This window comes from Ischnura elegans, chromosome 11, assembly GCF_921293095.1.
Source record: "Ischnura elegans chromosome 11, ioIscEleg1.1, whole genome shotgun sequence".
In the NCBI taxonomy this organism is placed as follows: Eukaryota; Metazoa; Arthropoda; class Insecta; order Odonata; family Coenagrionidae; genus Ischnura; species Ischnura elegans.
The window spans coordinates 60,063,229-60,087,157 of NC_060256.1; the positions used below are offsets into that span (position 1 = coordinate 60,063,229).

Below are 23,929 nucleotides of genomic sequence, written 5' to 3' on the forward strand. Positions count from 1 at the left end.
TCATGGGGCCCCCCACAACGCTCGTCCCTATCGTGAAGTGTATACGAATAACGTAATATAAAACACTCGGATTATTTGAACCAAAGTGTTTTTTGCAATTATAAAATTCTACGTTTTCATTAGTTGCTCTACACAGTATGCATACTTAGTGTAAGGAGATAACATAAAAAAATAAGTAAAATAAAGGCGTCAGAAGATAAAAAAGAACCTGATGCTTTTATGGAAGGTTATTCGAATTGGTTATTTTAGAGTTTTTTTAATATTTCAGTGCAGTTTAAGGGAAAAATTCAAAAAATAGATGATAGAACCGTAATACATTATACAAATTTAATAGCTATGAAATTCTCACTTTTCATTCTATTTTTTCTTTCGAAGTTCATATTTAAAAAAAAAATTATATAGTTTTTAAGAGCCAGAATAGCGTCAAAATCCATTTCCGGGCATGCAATTTCCTGAAAATTTTCTGAGGAGGACCCTCGAATACCTCTGTAAATAGGGCCCCATCATGAGGCCTAACCGAGGACCCCCTATCATCCACGACCACCCCTGGTGAGACGAATTGAATTTTCCCGCGACGCCGTGTGGCCACTGAAGGTCCTTAAAAACTGGAATATTACTTTCCACGAGCCGATTTTAAAACTCAACCACTTTAAGGCCTTAGGTACTTCATGAGTTCGTCCGTCGTCTTCACCAACAGGCCTACATCATCCCAAGTGAAGCATTAATAAATAGAGTAGAAAGTAAATTATTTATAAATTTATTTTGGCAGTAAAGTGGAGCAAAAAATGGAATAAGACCCGCCTCGATAAATCGAAACTCAAAAGAACGCATACCCTGCGCCGTTTCTCCCCCTGATAAAGACCTGCACTAGGGAATAGGAATGTTGAAGATGTTTTTTTCGTGAGAGGAATCGAATTGTCCCGCGACGGCGTGTGAAACATTATTCAAAACATTACTCTACTAAATTATTCATCGCCCGATGGTGCGCCCTGTAGCGGACGCGAAAGCTTGCAAGGCAAAGCGCAACACGCAGCTGCACCCGGAAGCCATTAGCAGCGATCTACTAAATTATCTTAATCTCAGTCAGTTTATTTCATTTAATTTCAACTCATCCAAACAGGAAGCCAAGTATCAAGAAATCCATAATTTCAGTCAATGTGTGATAGTATTTCAATTTGGGTAGCTCGCCGACTATGCTGATGGTCGTTGGTTCGAATCCTGTCGTACTTTAAACTGAAATTAACATGTATGTTATCTTAAAATTATACTATTTTAAGTTTATACACAACTAGTTATCGCCATTCACCGGAACTTCCATTACGAAATTTTCTTAAAAGAATTATAAATAATAACTGCTCAAAAAATAATAAAATGAAGAGACAGCGTAAAAATATTTCATTACCAGATTTAGGGGATCAAAATTAATAGGAGACAGCCTTTGTTGTTGCTTATTTGGGTATAACAACAACGTTATTAATTTTGGCCATTTTTTATAATTAGGACTACTGTGTGTCGGTTCGCTGCTGAATGTTCTGTTTACTGTTCATGAGCGATGATTTTATTTACTCAACCACTTCAGGTACTTCGTCAGGCTTTTTTCGTCCTCTTCATCAATTAGCCAAGATCAATTCTTGAGTTGGTTTGATGCATCCTTCCTCTGAATTCGTCTTCCAGATCGCCATGTCGTATTCACGCATAAGTATCTCCTGTGTTACATCCTTGATAACTTTGTCTTTCAAAACTATTTCGTGGCTTTCATTTTCCGAACTTATCCGTCCACCTGGCCATCGACCATTGCCTTCAACATACCATCATGTTTTATTATGTGACCAATTGAGTTATCCGGTCTTCTTCTTAAGGCCTGCTCACGCGATGCCTGTTAATGAGTCACGTACAAGTTAATATGCATGGACGTGAGAATGATCGCGAAAATTCACCGTGTGACCACCCAGGTTGAAAATAAAATAAATTGTACTATTATTGTTCATGCATTCGTATATGTTCCATTCCAGTCCAGCGAAACCGTTGGTGCGTAATGAATTTCGCAATAAGCCATGTCTATCTAGTGGCGTAGCCAGGAATTTCGTTCGGGGGGGTCCAAAACCAGGGGGGGGGGGATCTCACGGGATTTTTGAAAAACAGGGTACTAAGAAATGGATTTTAAACTAATTTTAACACTTTTCATAATCGAAAAAACTTTATTTGTTAAAGAAATATTTTTTAAATTCATGATTTTTCAATGTTTTGTTTTCTTTTATGAAGGAAAAGTTTTGTATTTTTATATTTCGGGGGAGGGTGGGGGGGTTCGGACCCCCCGGACCTCCCCCTGGCTACGCCACTGTGTGTATCCTATAAGTTGGAATTCAAGAGTTGAATTTGCGCTCGTATGCAATTCACAAATATTTGTGTTTTCTGAGAATTTCCGCGGGAACACATTTAGACTTGAAACGTATTCACGAGCGCATGATCGTTGTAGATTTTATTGCAGATTTTTAATTAAAGGCGTAGAATTCAGAAGAACTTGCATTGTAAGTCCTATTAATGGCAAATTTTTATTTCTCCATGGAATTTCATTAGCGAGTTCGTCCCTCCACTCGGCTGCAGATGAATATGTGATATTTATTAAAATTTACATGAAAATGAAGTGATTTAATTAAAATTAGTTTATATTAACATGGGAGTTATAATTTCACGTAATTGTTGAGTAAAAGTTACGGTTATGTACTGAAATTCTGGTATTTTTACGCACCTACTCCCCCTCAGAATTTTATCCTTGGAATTTAACCCTCCTTGGACAATTGGACAGTTTACCCTCCGCGGAAAATCTTACCCTCCGGACTTAAGAAGAACTTGCTACAGGATTCAAACGTTTTCAATTTGTGGCGAAACTTTTTCTATCCGGAGGTTACTAACATTCGCCTTGTTGAGAACTAAAACTCTCTCCACCTGCCGGTGACACATAATGAGGGAAAACTCCACGAAGACAATAAAAAACTGAAAAAGAGAACAATATATTTCCAAAATCTCATCATCGAGTAGTAAAATGAAATGACGACTGTTACTGTTGAAAAGTCGTCAAACTTGGCCGATGTGCAGCGATTGTGGGAGAGGTTTGAATACCTCACCGGTTGCTACGAAAGAAAGGTGATACATTGATGGAAGTAGGCTTTCGTTATGGATTCATCTTCTCAGGGTTTCGGGTTCTGCTATGTTTTGCGTTTGGCGATCGAACTTCCGTTTCCGTTGTTGTTGGCAGTGGAGCAGCGAGGGGGGCTCTGAGCTCTTGGGGATAAAACCCCAGAGCTCAGAGAAATTTTTAATTTAAATCCATTTTAATTAATTACATTAATATTGCTTACAGAATATTCTAATCCTCTATAATATATCCCTCTATAATAATATCCCTCAGAAAGCTGCAAAACTCACTATTTATTCTAAAATTTTTCTGGGGAGGGCCCCCGCACCATCGATTACCCTGGCGGGTATGCCATACCCCCAGATACCCCAGTATTAGTTGCGCCTAAAACCCCTCCCAGCCTTAATTCCTTGCTGCGCCCCTGGTTGTTTGCATCATCAGTGGAATATCTGTCTTCGCAAAAAAATTCAAGGTAAAAGTATGACTTTTTTTTTAACCAGAATTCAAGTACGTATCTTCCGAATCCGCGCTAGGTGTTGTTTCACTTAAGCTACCGTGGCATCTTCTTCCCCTGCTTATTGTTTGTTGATCTGGATAGGCGTTTTACTGCTCTAATTAAATATAAAAAAGATCGATTTTGGGCATCTGCGCTTGCGGCTGATATCGAAATTGCAAAATGCGATAATACTTTATGGATATCGACTATTATTTATTTATATTGGGGCTTGATGTAGTGGAATGTATCCGTAATAATGTCTCTGTGAGTTGAAACGCGTTGTGGGGTTCATGAATTCTGTGGAAAAACGCACCAGATATTCTACTATCACATTACGGGTCTGAATGCTGACTGCGACGATAGCTTTTATTCATTTCGATTGGAAATTTTATTTACATTAAATTCAATGAGCACAAAGAAGGAGAAGTATCAGTATTTTAATAGAATCTATTCAGAAGTATTTAATTCGCTATATCTTTCCATTTTCCAGGATAATACTGCAGTCGAAGGTTTCAAGTTTGGCCTCAGCTTTTGGCTACTGCATAGCTACTTAAGCCATTTTTTTAAGCATATTTACTATGAGGCTAATGCTGCCGAACGCAGAGTGTCACTTAAGATATCATATTTTTTGTGCACAGCGCCATCGTGCCGGGGCTAAAGGTTAAACTTTGAACGCTGACGCGTTCACCTTCTTCAAGAAAATAGTGATATGGTGGAATCCGAGTTCGGATTCCAATCAGGGCTAATGATTTTTCATCTGTGAAATTTTTCCACTTCCGGGTGACGAAAAGTACGTCTCTAGCTACTCGGCCGTTATTTCATGTAGTAATTGCTTCGTTGAATTCGAAAGATTTCAAGTCATTATTTAACAGGGTAGGAATGTGATAACCAGAAGTATATTTGTTTAGAAAATGTTATGGCCTCAAGTTAAAGTTAGTAATTGAAAATGTAGTGGCGATTATGGACGGAATCATTTCTTTCTGTCGGAGGGTTTCACTTCTTTTCGTAGCTCCTTGAGAGTATGAATTACCTATCATGAGTGGGGATTTTGGAGAACCTCGTCGGAAAATTAGGGTTTCACAGAAGAGCTAAATTCTTTTTGAAGACAACGTAAGCACGAAATCGTCTCCTTTCTCCTTGACCATGGCTATGTTCTTAAACCCAATCCCCAACGCTTTGACCTAGCCCCGGCCGTGGGGATTCCCCTCCCAACCCTAAACGCACACCTCATACCGTAGGTTACTTAGTGCGTAATATTTTTATGACCATGTGGGGGTCCTGTTGCATCACCGATCACCGATTGATCACCCCCTACCAAACACCTAAAGGTGGGTCACAGGGAGGCGTGTGTGTATTATTCACACGCCTGTGGCTTTGTCACAGGTGTGCTATATTATAACCTATCCACCTTTGAGTTGAATTGCTGCATTTGTACTTCATTTCTTTGTGCACTTAAATTTACTTCAATGATACTTTTTTTGCTACGTGCCATACTTAATGAAATATTTATTATGTAAAAAATTATTTTTTTACTGTCATTGCATTTAATTTTAAGGATGGTGTTTACCATTCTGGTGTTAACCACAGAAGCTACCCAAAGCTCCTTCATTTTTTCTTACCAAAGTTGTAAATTTTAGACATTTGGAGTAGTAAATTTTATTATTATTGTTATTAATTAGTGTTATAATTCTTTGTGGTTTATCTCTTCGCATCGTCCCTTATTCGGCCTCAGTGGCGGCGGGGTAAAGTCCTCGCCTGCGAACCGAAGGTCGCGGGTTCGAGTCCCGCCTGGGTAAGTTACCCTTATCCAGGGCATGGATGTTAGTGATTATTAAATGTTATTAACCCCGATGTAAAGGCCGAACAGTGCTGTTTCCGGTGGTGTGTGAAATAAATAATTAAAATAAATAAATATATATATTTGTTTCCAGAGAGCGTGGAGCTTCGCGAGTTCTCTCTGGGGGATGCCACCCCTGAGGTGACCGCCGTGAGGGGCGTGTACGACGCTGGCGGATGGGCCTCCTCCACCTCTTGCCGCTCCTCGCAGCCCACCACCCCCACCGCCGCCGCCTCCACCGCCCCCGTGTTCGCCCAGCCGTCTGGGGGCGTCCGGAGGCGAAGGACGTATTCCGGAAGGGCCTCGGTGTCCGGGTGCCCGGGGGTGGGCATGGAGGGCCTCCGGAGGGGACACCACTCCTTCTCCTCGCCCCCGCTCTCCTCCGCCATCCCCGGCGGTTTGCCTTCCGCCACCCCCGGGGGCGGTTCCGCCGCCGCGACCCCTTCCACCCCCGAAGCGGCTATCTTCGACAAGTTCCCGGTGCATCGGGTGGCCCTAGAGGCGGATTTGAGGTTGGATTCCGACGACTTCAGAATGGTGCTCAAGACGAGGTTGTTCGGCAAAGAGTGAGTATCACCAGTGGCGCAGCGAGGGGGGGTTTGGGGGATAAAACCCCCGCCAGAGCTCAGAGAAATTTTAAGTTAAATCCATTTTACTTAATTGGATTGATGTTACAAATAGAATAGGGTAAGGATTAATAAAATATCCCTCAGAAAGCCGTAAAACTCACCATTTTCAACCTTGAAATTCCGAAGCAATTTATTAAAATCGCACCTACCTCTTATCCTGGTGGGTATTCCATACCCCCACACACCCCGGTATTAGTTACACCTAAACCCCCCAAGCCTTGATTCCTAGCTGCGCCCCTGAGTATCACATCCTTGCTTTCCATCCAGAATAGGAACAAAAGGGGGGCTAGTTGGAGGTCCCGGGGGTTAACCTCCCAGAAGTAGTGGGGGTCCGAATAAAATAAATATTTTATCTAATGTAAATATGAAACCCAAGGGTACGTACTTATATCTAGGTCTTCCTCAGGGGATCTTTCCTTACATAATATTTCTCATGTAATCCCTGCATATTTATGACACGTTCTATCCACCACATCCTTCTGTAGCATATGGTACTTTCCTGGCCACTCTCTAACAATTGACTTTGACAAATTTACTGTGTGTTAAAGGGTTTGGAAATTAAATCCAGAAGCTGGGAAAATCTATGGACTTATTGGGTGACTTTTTCCCTGTTTCTCAATCAAATTCCCAGCACTGATTAAGGCTATAAATTTGTGGAAACACTTTCAAGGCACGTAAATATTTATTATTTTATATGAATAAATAACTATATAAACAAATTCTTCTGTTTATATGGAAAAATAAATAATGTTGGAGAAATACTATTTCATCAGGAGTGAAAAACATATAATCTTCAGGATAAAAGTGAAACGAATACAAAATATTATGAACAAACATGTTTACTTGAGATTAAACACAGGGCCGATATATCTGCACTTTGAGCATTTTAAGGCAAAAACTGAAAACCTATGGGTACTTTTAGCACCTAAAGTTTAATTATGTAGATATATAAATATAAAATTTTATTATCCTTCATCCTCTGTACTGATTGTTCCCGCTTTTTTTTTGCAGCGTTGGGATGGACTTGGATGTGGCTGTTGAGAAGTTGAGCGTGGCTGGGCGTGTTAGAGCCACTCTAACAATGGATGTAGACACTCCCTTTCCTCACTTCTCCCGATTGGTTCTCACATTTCTTCAGGAGCCGCACATTTGTTTTAGTATCAGAATACTCAAGGTTCGTACCATGTGTTTACTGATCAATATTTCTGTATGGAATATTCCATGGCTAATTTTAAAGAGAGGGATGCATGGTAGCCTAGTGGTTGGAGTTCTTAGCTGCTGATCTAGGGGTCCTGGTTTCATTTCCTGGGTGAAGCCTTCGGACACCACAAAATTAATCCCAGAAGTGGGAGGAGGCCCAGGCAGTAGGCTGTCCCAAAAAAACATTTTTTTTGAAATTTCAAAATTGTCAATCGGATTTCGATGACCCTCGGGTATACAAGGATAGGCAAAAAATGATTTTCGAAAAATTATAAATAATTAGTTAGCGAGAGGCGCCTAATTACCAACACCCTTAATTTGTCATACGATTTCGCAAAAACTGCCAAGCTAAGTGTGATCAGGGTAAGTTATGAGCCACAGGGCAAACATTTCGTCGGATTTTGCATATGTTTCACCGTTTAGGCTTTGGGGCCCACACGGCCTGGTGCCAAGAGCGGCGCTAAGTGATGCGGCTCGCGCGATGCAGCACAACAGACAGCTGAGGCCGTTCCCCTCCCCTCCCTCTCCTCCTCACCCACAGTCGCCTGCCATGTTCACATGCTTCAGTGACTCTCTCCCTCCCTCAAATTCATATTTTGAACTCCTTTCGTAGACCAAATCATGTCGCGAGCCACATGACTTAGCACCACTCTTGGCACCAGGCTGCACCCCTGTGGGTCATAAGTTACCCTGATTACCCTTAGTTTGGCAGTTTTTGCGAAATCGTATGACAAATTAAGGGTGTTGGTATTTAGGCGCCTCTCGCTAACTATTTATAATTTTTCTGAAATCTTTTTTTGCCTATCCTAATTTGTAAAGTATCTGCTTGGGTTTCATTTGAGTCTGTTTAGTTCCATTTTTAAATGGAGACTGATAGTACTAGAGTATAATTTGCATCACATCTGCAATTTTTTAAGCTCTGTTGGACTATGTTGTTGCAGGTATTTTTTTATTCAGAAGTCTCATTCTCTCCGTCATTATTCTGATCTTCATGTGCTTTAAAATACAGTCAACCTGTATGCTTATAGCAAATGCATAAGGTAATTTTTGTTATAATACTTTGACATAAGTAATTAATTGCTCACTTAAAATTTCAAAAGTTAGGTTTATGGTCTTTAAAAGATTGGAACTCATGTCTAATGAATATTTGCCTTATCTAAGACAAATATAAATTTGAATAAGTAATTGGAATGCATCATTATATTTTTTTCTGCTTGCATTTCAGTCCATGCAGTTAATGGAATTTCCTGTTCTGAGGGAATGGATTAACTCAGTGGTAATGGAATCGCTAGCTTCTTCATTGGTGGACCCTGGTCATCTGACCCTGAAGCTTGCCTCTAAGTGCCACAGCCGTCAGTATTATAGACGTAGACATGAACGTCAAAGTACCTGCGATAAACCTCCTTGTGAAGAAGAGGTTAACATATGTGCTGGCTTGCCAAACTCCAGTGCCAGTGATGGAGAAATCCTTGGTGTTCTGACAGCCAAACTGAGTGTGACTCCACCAAAGGCAGCTACTGAAGGAGGTTAGGGGAAAATTCTTCTATATATCTTATAGTACCTACATATTTTTGTTTTAGCTCTCAGGTAGCTTCAGTTAGTCTGTATTTTAATTAAAATATTTACAGTAATACAAAAACTAGGGTTTAAAGTAAAGTGGTAATCTTTCTCTTGTAGAATTTGTTATAAATATAAGTTATTTAAAAAAATAATTTTGGAGGATAATTGTGGAAAATTGAACAAATGAATGGAGGCAAGGGCAAACGAGTATATGCAATACATGTAGGTGACCACTCGACAGGTCAAACCACATACATACCTTGATATATGTACTATGTAATAATTCTGTAGACCCTTGGTCATATATTTTACTAACATGTTCGTTTTTCTTATTTTCTCTTCTATAATTTAGGGTGTGAACCAGCTAACTTGGATGATCAGATTTGGATTGCCATGACGTTTGATGACCAAAGAAAATCAACCACCCCTCGGGCTTTGTCTGCACACTGGATGGATTCAGTTTCATTCCTGATGTACGCACAAAAGTCTCCTTGCTCGCAGTCTCAAGATGGACGCCTGACTCCTAACTCTGTGAGGAGAAGGCACCAGATATTCACTGTGAAGGCTAAAAGTCGGCAAGGGCTCCAGGATGGGTCATCGACCACAGTTGCAACATTTGATGTTCCAATCGATCCCACCAGCCTTGAGTTCAGCCGGGGGTAAGGGCATTGATTTTTTTTTCAAATACCTGTTTATTCTTTTTTTCATCATGAAGAAATTGATGCTTCATTTTTGGTGCTTGTATCTAATCCATTTTTGGACTGAACAAAGCACGACGAATATTAAAAAAAATTATTTCATCAAGCCTTGTTTTCATAAAGTTCCAAGTCATTTTTAGTGGAAACCATTATCTGTGAAGAAAAACTTTTCAGCTGTAAAAATGGCCCTTTTCACTACCGTATTTATTTCCCTTTCTACAAATGATTAATGTGTACCTTATTGTTACTTTAGAAAAGATACTGTGGCATTGTGAGAGAATATATTCCTTTGCTATTTTAATTTGTTATTTAAATACTCCCCACTTTAAATTTATTGCTTTTATTCAACGTTACCACACTAAAATAATTATTTATTTTACTGATGACATAAAATAATTTTATCCACTTGAAAATGTTTAATTGAAGTGAAGTTTAGTTAACCATTCATAATACAGATGTACATATGTATAAAAGAACAGTTTTAAAGATTTTTTTAAAGGTCTTACACATATTTTCTTAAGTTACCCTTTCTTATTCTTATTAGTAGCCTTGGTAGAGATTTAATTCCTGGAGTCAAGGGTCAGGTATTATTATTATTACAAGAATAAACAATTACCGTATATGTCTGAATATAGTCCCCCCTTTTTTTTCCAAAAATGCGTGTGGTAAAAGTTAAGGGGGGGACAATATTCAAACGCATTTTTTTAACTTTTCCCGAAACTGAAGCCTCAAAATTAGGGGGGGGGACTATATTCAGAGGGGGACTATATTCGAAGAAATGCGGTATGTATTTATTTATGTATTTACATATTGCTGCAAGTAGGCTATTGCCTGGTGGCAGCATTAGATTCACACATGAATAACAAGTATACCTATCTAAGAACAAAGTAAGAAACAGAAAAAAGTATATTAACCATATTACCAATTTTGGTGGGGATAGGCCCTCTGAAAGCCTATGGTTGTTGCTGATGTCCAATCTATAATTTGTTTTTTGTAAATAACCTAGATCAGTATCACAATTTTTTTTAATTGTTGCCTTGCTGTGTTGTGCCAGTTCAATAGTGAACCATAAGGGCTATCTATCTAGCACTTGAACTCTCTCTTGTAGTTCATCCCATACCTTTTATATATTCTTCAACATTGATGTTTGATAGCCATGAAAAATTTTTTTTAGTAATAATTTATTTTACTTAACTTTTGAAAACTTCACTCCCTTTTGGTTTTATGTGTATGCTGACTATATTTAATCAATTATTCTTGTTATTCCAGCATTGATACCAATCTGTCGAAGAAACCAGGAGAATGCAGTGTCCCAGTGCCAAATATTAATCTGAAATTGGACTACACTCCCCTCCCTGCCGCATTCCAGTCAGATGAATTCAACAGCCCTAATTCTCCTCCAGCTTCTTTGAAGCAGCACCTTAGTATTAAGCCTACTGCAGGTAAATAATTCAATGTATTCATTTTAACATTTTCATACCTTATAAACCCATTGGCATCTCCTGAAAGCTTTATATACCTATGTTTTTAATCTCTCTTCTTTCAATAACATGCCAATGTGTGCACCATTATAATAAAGCCTTAGCATCAGTAGTGGATACATATACACCCCCCTTGCGGGGCTGCTCTCATTGCCAATCCACAATAGGGTGGTTTCCTATTATTTTTTTATTGCCTAAATCGAAAGATCATTCCTCCTGGAGTACATATTTCACGCTTATAGATTTTTAAATGACAATATGTATCTATTTTTCGCGATTAAGTGAAGAAAGAAAATTTTCAAGCACACGAAAATGCGATGACTAAGTATGAATGCTGGGAAAAGCCCGTGTGACGTTTGGCTGTTGCTGCGTGAGGTCACCTGGGTGCGAGCCTGTGAATGCCGCTATGATGCCGGCTGCTTGATGCCGAGCATGGTGGTAGCGTAGAGTACACTGCTAGCAGGTAGCGTTTGTCTTAAATAAGGATTATTAATACCCTATTAAACGAAGGAAACTTTCCAACCTTAGGCAATTTTAATAGGCGATTATTAAGAGATGTTTCCCTGAGCTCTGTGCCTCATGCATGCATTGGTAATCTCAGACCATGTAAAACTCCTATCCTCTCGTGTAGAAGCTAGGTCCCTGTGACGTCACGTGGAGTGGCATGGCATGGGCGCCAATCTGGCCTTTTTCAAATGAGGATAAAATTGACCATTGCCATTCGTCTAAACTGGGATTTCTAAAACCAAATATGTAATTTGTATGTTATGAATACACTAATGGTGGGTAATGAATCGCAATCAATGCCTTTTGCTTTCTTTGATGAAGGAAACTACCCTATTGTAATTTTTTTTTATCATAAGATATTGTCTCATATATGCGTATAATCAGTTTGAATGAAACTATGTATCTTAAATTTTGCATGTAACTTGATTATTTGTTATTATTATAAAAGTATAGGTAGCTCAAAATATCTTTTGAGTTTTTCTGTATCCATTACTGCTTAGCATTTGATATCCTCTGTGGTAACTATATACCTTGTGATATTTCTCTTCTATAAGTGAGCTTCTGGTTAACACTATGTGTATTGAGACTAACTTTGTGTTCATTAGTATAGCAATGCAAATTTGAGTGAGATTAAGATGTGATATGAGTCACTTCACTTCCATGTTACATTTTACTTGCATGTATCAAAATATTGAATTTGTCACTTTATCTGTTGTCAATCCCGGTATAGCGGTTAATGGAGTACCTACTAACTAACTATGCATTTATGAAAGTTGTGTTGGATTCATGAACAATCAGTGGCATTGCTTGTTTTTTAACTATATTCTAATTAAGTGATTATTTTTACTTGCAGTGGGTGGTGTCATATTTTTATGGATTCATGGAGCACAAGACTTATGCTCATCATCTGATCAGTACGATTGCAATCCCTATTGTAAAATTTTCCTCAATGGGAAGAAGGTAATAATGCTTTAAAAAAAATGTATTCACTTGTCACCCAAAAATATCAACTCCCAAAATTTAACTAAGTAACTTAATCTATGCGGTGATTATTTGATCAGCTTTAGGATTAAAAGCAACGATAATATATTCAATATATCGTTCATACCATCTTTCTGTAAACTGAGGTCCCGAAAAAGCCTACTTATTTATAGAATTATTGACTGAACTTGCTCTACTTGCCCATAACTAACTATTTTTGCCATCAATTATGTAATCATCCCTATGAGGCAATGCTGAAGTACTAATCAATTTAAAGTAAATACACATATCACAAGTTAGTGGCGTAGCGAGGGGGAGGTGGTGGGGGTCCGGACCCCCCCCTAAAATATGTAAATATGATTACTTTCCTTCATGAAAGAAAACAAAGTATTTAACAATCATTTCAAAAGATTTATTTGACGAATGAAGTTTTTTATTTTATGAAAAGTGCTAAAAATTAATTTAAAACTCTCTACTTAGTACCATGTTTTGGAAAAAATTTTCCCCCCTAATTTTGCCCCCCCCCCCCCCCCCCCGAACTAAATACAGTGGAACCTCGTTAAAGCGAGCACGGGCTATAGTGACACCCCCGCTATTACGAGAGATAGCCGATGCACCGTCAATTGACCCTATAATAAGCGTGTTAAAAAATTCGTTTTTAAGAGACCCTTTCGGTGTTGGCTCTCGCCGTAGCGAGGGTTTCACCGCCGGAAGACTTTCATCAAGACTCCTTTACCTCTGTAATTGCTAGCGATCTGTTAGAAATGAAGTTAATGGAGTGCTCTGTCTCAAATTTATGTGGTAAACTGTCGTTCGATAAATATAATGATTGACGAAACAATGCTTTGCATGATTTTTATTCAGTGCGGCGCTTATAAATTGTTTGAATAGTTAGTCGTTATTTGAGTAAGGATATTTAGTGATGCAAAAAAACATCGCCTTTCGCCTGGATTTATGCTTACGTTTATCAGATAATGTTTATCTATCGCCGCACCACTCCTGTTCCTGTTTATCTGTTCACAACAGGTATATTGGCTATTATTTGCTCCACCTCCGGTAAAGCGACAATTCGCTATAGCGAATGTTTATTACTGCACCGTGGGGTGTCGTTATATCGAGTTTGCACTGTACCTGGTTACTTTACTGCCAGGAGAGATGTTTCGAGAAAAGTTATGGTTGATATTAGATTTTGTATGAAGCTTATGTTGATAAAGGGAAATATTGATGAATTATTGTGTGCGACAAAAATTACCCATCTTTGATCCATGAAACCATTCCAGTTGGTATTCATGTATTCTTTTAGAGTTCATGGCATCACTGTGGAGGAGGGACTATTATTATATTGTCTTTATATATTCTTATTTTATTTTTTAAGAAGCCATGTAGTAATTTATTTTCACTTTACTTCCAGGTGAAGACTACGCATTTTATTCGTGGTTCTGCAAATCCCAGGTGGAACAGCCGCGCACAATTTCTAGTCTCTAACTACACTCAGGCGAATTTTTCTTTTTTTGTGTACTCGTGGAACCTGAAGAAAGCGGGGGAAATGAACAAAAAACTGGGTGCCGCTGGGAGTGGGGAGGAATGCGGGGATAGATTGTCTGGTGCAGGGTCCTCTGGGTCACGGAAAAAGAGGCATAAATCTCGAAGGAAGTCCACAGCCGAGTCTAGCACCCTGGGAGTCACTTCCATCTGCCTGGTCCATCATGTAAGTTGATAGCTGTTCAATCTAGGGTTTGTTCATCTTTCATTCATGTAAATATTAAAAAAAAAATATTGTTGTGCTGTGCAGGTACATACGTAATGGGAAGATTTGGAGGGCCTTTTCAACTTCCCCCCTGAAATAAAAAAAATATTAACCTTTTCCACTCTGGTGTTGAGTGACACTCCACATTGTCTATATCGCTACTAACTTGCATGTTGAGTGACACTGATAGGACACAGGATCAACTGATATCACTATGCATTCTGTGTAGCGGTGCGCTTGCGGTGTTTGTGGCCAGCTTCAGGCCGCACACCAGTATGCTTCTGGGTGCAAATGGGTTAATGAACTTACTGATGGGTAATCCATCCAAAAGTGCCTTACTTTTTTGTAGTCCGTCTGTAATTATCTGTTTTCCTTCTCTCTAGGCTAACATTATTTGGCGCAGATCCTTCCCATTAGCTGGTAGACCAACACCCGCTGGTTGTGCTCCTGCTACAGTGACAGTGTCCATAGTCTTTTGCCCTGTGAACTCAGTGGGTATGGTGGCTGAAAAGATAGCGAAAAGGACCAAAGAGAATGTCAGTTCGCACAGGGCGAGGACACCGTCCCCTTCTCCGTATGCCACGTCAACCACTGCCACTTCCTCCCTGTCTTCGTCCTCGGCATTCTCTTCGTTTGAAGACCCTGATGCTGATTCTGTCGCCAAAAGGCTTTCCCCATCCGTGGAAGAGGTTCCCTTCTATCGAGGGAAGAGGAACAGCAACCATTGGATGCAGCAGGCCGTAAGTATGAATGAAGTGTACAGCTGTACCTCGAAGTATGAGTGCATAAGCGGATCTAGGGGGGGCACGGGGGCACGTTAATAAAAATAATTAAAAAATAGGGAAGAATTTAATAAAGTCCCATTATCATTGCGTTCGTTTTGTATTACAAGGTAACCTTGTGCCCCCCCCGGAACAAAATCCTGGACACGGCCTTGCTTGTGCCCCCCCCAGAAAGAAATCCTGGATCCGCCCCTGTACGAGTGCCCTAACATACGAGATATTTGAGATATGACCTGTCGAGCGAACAAAGTTTTGCTTTGGAATATGAGTAAAATTGGAGAAACGAGGAACGGCCGGCTGCGGTGCTGCACACAACCCACCAGCCACCAGTTTACTGCGCCTTTGCTGTTATGTCACGCATCCCCCCAGTGTGCATGTTTACCTCGCTTTCAAAGCATCTTTGCTAAGTTTTTCTTTACAATATTTGTCATTTATAAATATATTTTTCTTATTCAAAAACAGGTAGCAAAATCAATTTGGGCAGAATTTTTGGGGCTGGAACGGATTAATGGCATTTCAATTGCTTTCAATTGGGACAATTGCTTTGAAATATGTGCAAATTGACGTACAAGCAAGGTTATGGAACAAATTAAACTCGTATCTCAAGGTATCACTGTACTTGTGGATGATTAGTGCATTGTATTCGGCAATTGCATATCTGGCAACCCAAGAGAATTGGCTCTTTAGTTGGGAAGATGGTCAACACAACAAAAATGGCTTTTATGTACCTTAATTTTGGGCTAACTTCCAGCACCAAAAATTTTTACCTGCCCTAATCTAATCTATGACAAAAACAATCATCACATTTTATTTCTTAAAAAAATTGATTATCATGTACATTTCTCGCTTGGTGATTCAATCCTAAGGTTGCTTTGGATTGGTGAGGTTAGTGCTCACCCCAAACTAAGCTATGATAAATTTGATCGCCTGATGATGATACTTTGTATTGAAATCGGTTGCATCAATAAATAATTGTGGAACCTGTTATTACATTTCCTTTCTAAGCTTTAATAATATACATTTCATGTATAGAGAGCTAATTCCGATCCATGTTCCACTTCCTTTTTGGAGTACTTTCATTTGGGACCCTCAGAAGGCTTAAATTATTATATTATTGAAGTACATATTCAAATTTCAATTCCAGCATAGTTTTATATCATGCTGTATGCACATGTGTAGTGTTATGAGGATAGAATTATGCATAGTGAAAATATTTTTTGATGTTTCTAAATTTCAGAAACTTCTTTTGACCCAAAGGGGTAAAGACAACATGGATGTTGATATGTCTTCATGCAATGAAGATCTTCATACCAAAAGTCAAAACCAGGCTCTGTTTGAACTTGGAATTATTAGGTAAGTGTGATCCTAGTGAAAGGTACTTGTGAAGGCCTGGCTTTTAATGGCTTATAGTCACCAACAAATCCAATCCATTGGTCCTATTTAGGGGTCAATCAGTTAAAAACTTATATTTTTCTTCTCCGTTTATAGTGTTAAAATAACTTTGGAGAAATATGCTATTCACTCCAAAACATTCGGTGCATTCCGCTAAATTCCATCGGGTATTTCTATCAGTGGGGATCAAAATATGAAGCAGACCTATCTCTCTCTCTCTATGGAATTCGTGATTTTCTGATTTTAATTAGAGCCATCTTTACATTTCTAATTAGAATTCACATACTATTACCAATGTGTTACTTGTACATGCAGGCATAATTATGACTACAATAAAATTCATTATAAATATTTGGCATTCATTTAAATATTTTCCAAACTGCAAATTTTAGGCAGAGTGGAGATTGATTGTCAAGACAAGAGAGTTGAAAATTTCAATTTGACAATGTTCAAATGTCGTGGAAATCATGGGAAATAGAAGGAGATTAATGAAATTTTTGGTGATTTTAAGAAAGGTGATTTTAAGAAACGCTCATTATTTGATTGTTATGGAGAAAATGTGTAGTTACATAAGCAGCTCATTCATTGACTGAAGCCTTGCAGTATGCTCATCCTCACAGGATGGATCACTACTATGCACTCAGAATTGGTAGTCGTATGGACTTGCCGAGAGGGTTTGAAGCCAATAGTTAAGAGCAATGAGCTCGTTCACCATATATTTATTATTGTGGATTGCGATAGAGTGTGAAAAATAAAGAGATCCATGTTTTTTTGTTTTTCAATCCATTGCCTTCTTCTCTAACCATTTTGGGCCTACCCCTTTTGCTCAAAATTTCGTGACGTCTATTGTAACGTCTACCCTGGAGTGCTCGAAGAGTTGTCGGCGATATAATGGGTGCCAGTGTGGGTAAATTAAGGGCTCCCGCTCACACTCGGAAAGGGTGGGGTTAGGAATAATTTCTTTTTAGAGATTTTCTTAGAGTAGGTGGTGACGGACAACTACTCACTGACTTGTACACCTGTTCATCACTGAGAATCAGGAGAGGTTGGAAAACAGGATAGGGTGATGAAAGGAAAACGAAAGATTAAGGAAGGAGAACGAACGAAACTATACTAGGGCTATCGCCGACTACATAAACTGAAAACATCAACCACGAAATCCTAACCGGCCTCACCAGATGCTAGGAGAATCTGCCGAAGTCCGACCAACTGACTACACCTTGACTCTCCCTGAATATCTCCCCTGAGGGGTTAGAGGGGGTTGTGACCTCCCCACTTCTCTTCTGACAGCGGCCTCCGTGGATCTCTATGGAAGTAACTAAAAAAAAAGAAAGAAAAGCAGTGGGTGCTCCCAAGCACAAGCATAAAAAAAGTCACACTAGACTCTTGTCGAGTGGCTCCCTGCTTCTCCACTTCTCAGCCTTGGGCATCCATCTCATGTGGTTCTTTGTCATTAAGACACTAATGAAAGATTTTTTCCATCAAAGATTGGGTCTCTCTGTATGACTTATTGAGTTAAAACTTTCAATAGGGTAGTTTCCTTCATCAAAGAAAATGAAAGGCAGTGACTGCGATTCGTTACCCACCGTTAGTGTATTCATAATAAACAAATTATTTGGTTTTAGAAATACCAGTTTAGACGAATGGCAATGATCAATTTTAACTGCATTTGAAAAAGGCCAGATGGGCACCCATGTGATGCCACTCAACGTGATGTCACAGGGACCTGGTTTCTACACGAGTAGATAGGAGTTTTACATCGTCTGAGATTACCAATGCATGCATGAGGCACAGAGCTCAGGGAAACATCTCTTAATAATCAACCATTAAAATTACCTAAGTTCGGAAAGTTTCCTTCGTTTGATAGGGTATTAATAATCCTTATTTAAGCCAAGCGCTACCTGCTAGCAGGGTACTCAACTACCTGCTAGCAGCCTGTATCGCAGCAGCACATTTATATTTGCCCCAAGGTCACCTCACACAGCGAAGTCAGGAACCAGAATGACGTCACACGGGCTTTTCCCAGCATTCATACTTAGCAGTCGCGTTTTCGCGCGCTCGAAAATTTTCACTTTTCATTTAATAGCGAAAAATAGATATCATCACTTTAAATTTATAAAAGCATGAAATACATACTCCAGGAGTAATAATATTTCGATTTAGGCAATAAAAAAATTATAGGAAACCACCCTATTATACTCGTGAAAACATGATGTCACATAAACTCATGAAAAGTGGGTGGTAACTTTTGTTTTTCCATTTTTAAGTTATGAGAAAATTGCTGTATGAGGAAGACAATATTTTTTGTCATAACTTATCTCTCCCATCCAACTGCGGAATTATCTTAATGGATCACATTTTCAGGTCCAAGTAAAAGAATCCATCGCTCCAATCTGACAGCACTCTAACATTTTCTCCATCCTGACTTTCCCTCTTTTCTGAACCAGAGCATTTGGAAATTTTTACTCCACATTCCTAACTTCAATGTCAACAAGATGAACAAGCTTGTCAAAGGTACTCTGGAGTGGTGGCTCAATTGCACTTTGATTCCCTGCATCTGAGAAGCTCATTACTGATAGGAAACATTGTTAGAAGCTATTAGAGATCAATAAAATATCGGAATATAAATACACAGTTTGGAAATATAGGAGAGCCTCAGAGTTTGTTTATGATGTGTATTTACCTATTTTATATCTTGTTTCAGGGCTAGTGATTTAGTCGCCAAAGACTTGAATGGTTTTAGTGATCCATATTGCGAAGTTAAAGTAGATGGGCAACTGAAGTATCGCTCAAGTGTGAGGAAGAAAACATTAAATCCTAGTTGGGAGGAGACGACGATAGTTGAACTTCCAACTGGCCAACAAACCCTTCAAGTGGTAAGTAGATCCTCCTCTGTACTTATTTTATTTCCCATGATATTTTAGTTTTAGGCTCATAAATTTTGTTTTTAAATGATTTTGAAAGGTGTGTATTTAATGTGGTATCAAGTTATTTAACCCTTTCACTGCTGTGGACGTACCTTGTACGTCCTCACGGCAGACTGCTGTGGACGTACTTTTTCTTCTTCCCTGCCATGCGGTCAGCACTTTCGCAGAAGCACTCCGAAAGGATGCTAATCCGAGACCCGGAATCCTCGACCAGCTCACCCACGCAGGACCGTCTCAGCGACCCTACCAGCGGGGGTCTCCTCCCGAAAAGTGACCACTCTGACTGCAATTTGAAAATCAATAAATCAATCCGATCATCAAAAAATTATTATTTTCATGGCACTCCTGCCAATCCAGCAATCAAGTACGTCTTTGAACCGTGCTTCTGTGATGAAAAATAACGATTTTGTTAACTTTGCTAAAATGGCCATTTTCTGGTTGTCCGCAGCCACGTTTTTAGCAAAGTTAACTAAATCGTTATTTTTCATCGTAGAAACACGGTTCAAAGACGTACTTCATTGCTTGATTGGCAGGAGTGCGATGAAAACAATCATTTTTTGATGATCGGATTGATTGATAGATTTTCAAAATGAAGTCAGAGCAGTCACTTTTCGGGAAGTAGGCCCCCCGCTGGTAGGGTCGAGGAGACGGTCCCACGTGGATGAGCTCGTCGAGGAAAGGGTCCCGGATTAGCGACCCTTCGGAGGGTGTACCACACCCATCCTGGAAGTACCTGCTCCATGGGCCCACGAAACCCATTTTAACCTTTTTGCCGCATGTGAGGAGTAGGTTTTCGGAGATTAAACAGCAGCGAAAGGGTTAAAAAAAGTAATAATGAAATGCAAAACAAAAAATTATCATGGGTTAAAATGAGGATAAAGCATATTTTATGGGTTTTACTCTTGGCAATGCTAGGCAGGGGTGCAGCTAGGAATAGAGGCTGGGGGGGCTTAGGCACAACTAATACCAGGGGTCTGGGGGGTATGGAATACCCACCATGGTAAGCAGGAGGTGCGTCGCCCTCTCCTAGAAAGGTTATAAGATAAATGGTTCAGAGTGGTGAGTTTTTCAGCTTCTGAGGGATATTTTATTAATCCTTACACTACTGTATAATTAATATTAATAAAATTAAGTAAAATGGATTTAACTTAAAAATTTCTCGGAGCTCTGAGGGAGGGGGAGGAGTTATCCCCCAAAACTCCCCCTCATTAGTCCAGGGGCTCTCTCAGGGTCTCAAGTATCAAGAAGTACTTGATAATGACCTGTATGGTTCGAAAGATGTCGTACGAACGAAATAAATCAGTGGAAATCAACGAAGTCTCCTTTTCATTTTCGATTATTAACTTCCACATAGTTGAGCCTAATACAATTTAACGAATTGGTCTCTCTCTGAATGCCCATGTCTTGAATTGATTTTCCAGGGAAATATTGTATTTGTATTTCAGTGGAATACTGAATATTTTGCTTGCCATTATATGTTGCCTAGTTTTACAACTTATATCAACCATATACATATTTCAATATGCCTTCCATATCAAGGTTTGAACAATACCACTTCCTTTTCCTTCTCTCATGACTCTACGATTCAGTGTGTTTGGCCTTCACACCTAAACACTTCAATTGAAAATGGCATTTTAATCCAAAGCATCAAATGGCAAAAGAAACTAAATGTGTTGCTTGAAAGTTTACCAAAAAATCGTCTGCCTACAGTTAATTTCAAAATGAACATTGTGATAATATTATGCTAGGCTTTTTAACATAGAATATTGATCATTTTTATGAAACACTAAATGGATTCTATTTCATTTTGTGCAATGGGTACTTCTCAACAGATTCCATGTAAACCATTACATGTTGAAAGAATTAAGCCAGTAAACCATTTTAGTTGAAGAAAATAGTCAGTAATTCCTTATTAACAAGGAAATTCATTCTCATGGAACCTGAAATCCAAATAATTCCCAGATGCTAAAAATTGCAAAAAGAGAATGCATTAGGTACTTCCAACAATCTAATACCTATTGCTACAAAAATTTCAACTCACTTCAAGACAAAATCATCTGTGTGAAGTCATGAAAGCTTTTAATAAGGTGACAAAATAATAGTTAATAACTGTGGCATAACTAGGAATATGTTTTGGGGAATGAGTGGGCTTTGGGGGAGGGATGAGGTGAGTTAATGGGGGCTACCCCCCAAAAAATGGGGAGTTCAGGAAAATTTTTGAAAAGTAACATGCCTGAAAATGCATTTTACATCATTTTGGCGCTTAAAATTTGACTTATACATATATGTATTATAATTTATAATGTATGTTAATACATAAAGATTCCAGACAAGATTTTTAAATAATTTTTTTGATGTCTGTGAGGCTTTGGGGGGGGATCCATCCCCTCATCCCCCCCTAGTTATGCCACTGCTTAATAATGAATCGCTACTGTACAGAGAGTGAATTCAATATATAACTGTGATTACAATTATATATAACATTGAATTGAATATTTGCAACTTGAATATTAGTTGTCATATTAATACTGAGAAGCAATGCATACCATCTAGGTGCCACAGAAAACAGTAAACCATCCAGTGCTTAATTTCTAAAAATTCATGTACCAGAACACATACCCGCACATGATTTTCAAATATAAGCCTCTCAATAAGGGAGAGACCCCTCCCGTAAAAATGCTGATGTTTTAAGAACTTTTAAGTAGCACATTCCCTGCTGTGGACTTTTAGACGAATTCGCCCATTGCGCTGATGTGTTTTTCTTTTGTTTCAATACTTGGATCCCTTGAGTTATGGTGTGCATTCGGCTATGTACGCTGTGTCGGTCATGTCATATATGCGTCGCCGAAGTAGCTGTGACGGAAGGCATGCTATGAGCTGCCTAAAGCAAGGCTTGTACTTCATGTAAAGACATGTACTTCATCTTCATGCTGCTTCAGTCATTATGACCAAAGCAGCACTGAACGTGTTAAAGTTACAATGAGGAATCATTTTTTACCAAATATTTAAAGAAAACAATGCCTTTTTTGACATAATCCAAGTTTCCCTGTGAGGTGCCGGAGTGCCGTTCTGGTTTTTTCCGACCGAAATTAAGAGCTGGAAACGTCCCTCACCTAAACAATGACCTTAACCTGGGAAAGGGCACGTGGGGTGTGTATCACCCCATGGTTCTTCTTTATTTGATAAGAAATATTATTAATATCAATTTAATTCAGTGGGCCTATTTAAAAAAGAACACAGCATAACTATATCATTCCAAGGAAAGAGAAAAAAATATTTTCTTTGGGGTGTTAATGACACCCCACGTTCCTTCTAATGTTACATTTCTCCATGCGCCCTCTCCTGGGTTAATCCACCCCTGATTAATAATTGAAAGTGTGTTTCGGATAGAGCTCTGGTGAAGAATGCTGGCTGAGCAAATACATATAGCAGTGGCATTGCTTCTGTGTGTCCATTGCTCTAGAATCACTTCTCTTTCAGGATTTATGGGACCATGATGTTCTTGGCAAGCATGATTTCCTTGGGAGGGTTACCCTCACGGCTGGAGAAGTCCGGCAAGCTTGCTCAATATACAACTTCTCTCAGATGTCTGAAGAACGTTGCACAGAAGCTGACATGACTGGATACCATCAATGGTATCAGCTCAGTGATATTAAATCTGGGTCGATCCAGCTCCGATTTAGACCCATAACTGATTTGAATGGCACATTATCTCAGGTAAACCAAAGTCTGTGTTTACAGTGCATCAATTCAACTCTGTTTATCTTAAGATTTTTATCAATGAGAAGGGTTTATATTGGATTCTACTGTAGGTCATTGATATGTTGATTTAATTGTTTTTCAATACATAATTTAGAAGATAATAATTCATGTGACCTCTCCATCTCAAGTTTATTAGTGGACCAAGGAACAGGTATGTTGTCATTGCTCATCTATAATGAAAACTATACTGTAGATGGGCATTGATTTTTCCCTGTTGATATCTAGTGCTCTGTACCCAATTGGAAGCGCTGAGCAAAATTCTTAAGTACCTATAGAGCCTATACATTTTAGATTATGCAATTGCTAGTACATAGTATATACTCATTCAGTTTTTTCAATCTCTGAGCTAAAATTGAATATTGACAATATTACCATTGGAAGTAAGTGTACTAGATTTTTATGCATAAAAAAATATTCACTCCCCTTCACTGAATGATTGAACTCGAACATTGGCAGAGATAGGTGAGGATAAAGCTCTTACTTGTCAGAGATACCCCTCTACTACCCAGTGTTTGCAATCATGAACAGGGGCAGATCCAGGATTTTTTTATGGGGGGGCACAAGGGTCTGACCGGCTTTCGGTCTTCTCATACTTTAGATTAAAGACAAGATTCAACAATTACTATGCGAAATATTCTCTTCGTTTTAACATGAAAGTTATTAATATGAAATTAAATGATTGGGGCTCTGTTACACACAAAAGAAAACGAATGTAATGATAACAGTATATAAAAAATTGTCTATTTTTTAAGCATCTGGGGGGGAGGGCACATGCCCCTGTGCCCCTGTTCCTC

At 39.0% G+C, this 23,929-nt stretch overlaps 1 protein-coding gene across 1 annotated transcript in view; it reads left to right on the forward strand.

Moving 5' to 3' along the window:
- The window catches only part of LOC124167829, a 264,122-nt gene that overhangs the window by 222,369 nt on the left and 17,824 nt on the right, over nt 1-23,929 (forward strand). Inside the window, exons 4-14 of the mRNA XM_046545868.1 lie at nt 5,564-6,035; nt 7,110-7,272; nt 8,524-8,824; nt 9,211-9,517; nt 10,826-10,998; nt 12,398-12,504; nt 13,937-14,233; nt 14,656-15,012; nt 16,292-16,407; nt 19,151-19,322; nt 22,854-23,090. Coding sequence (XP_046401824.1) covers nt 5,564-6,035; nt 7,110-7,272; nt 8,524-8,824; nt 9,211-9,517; nt 10,826-10,998; nt 12,398-12,504; nt 13,937-14,233; nt 14,656-15,012; nt 16,292-16,407; nt 19,151-19,322; nt 22,854-23,090 — 2,702 coding nt within the window. The remainder of the gene's footprint in view (nt 1-5,563; nt 6,036-7,109; nt 7,273-8,523; nt 8,825-9,210; nt 9,518-10,825; nt 10,999-12,397; nt 12,505-13,936; nt 14,234-14,655; nt 15,013-16,291; nt 16,408-19,150; nt 19,323-22,853; nt 23,091-23,929) is intronic.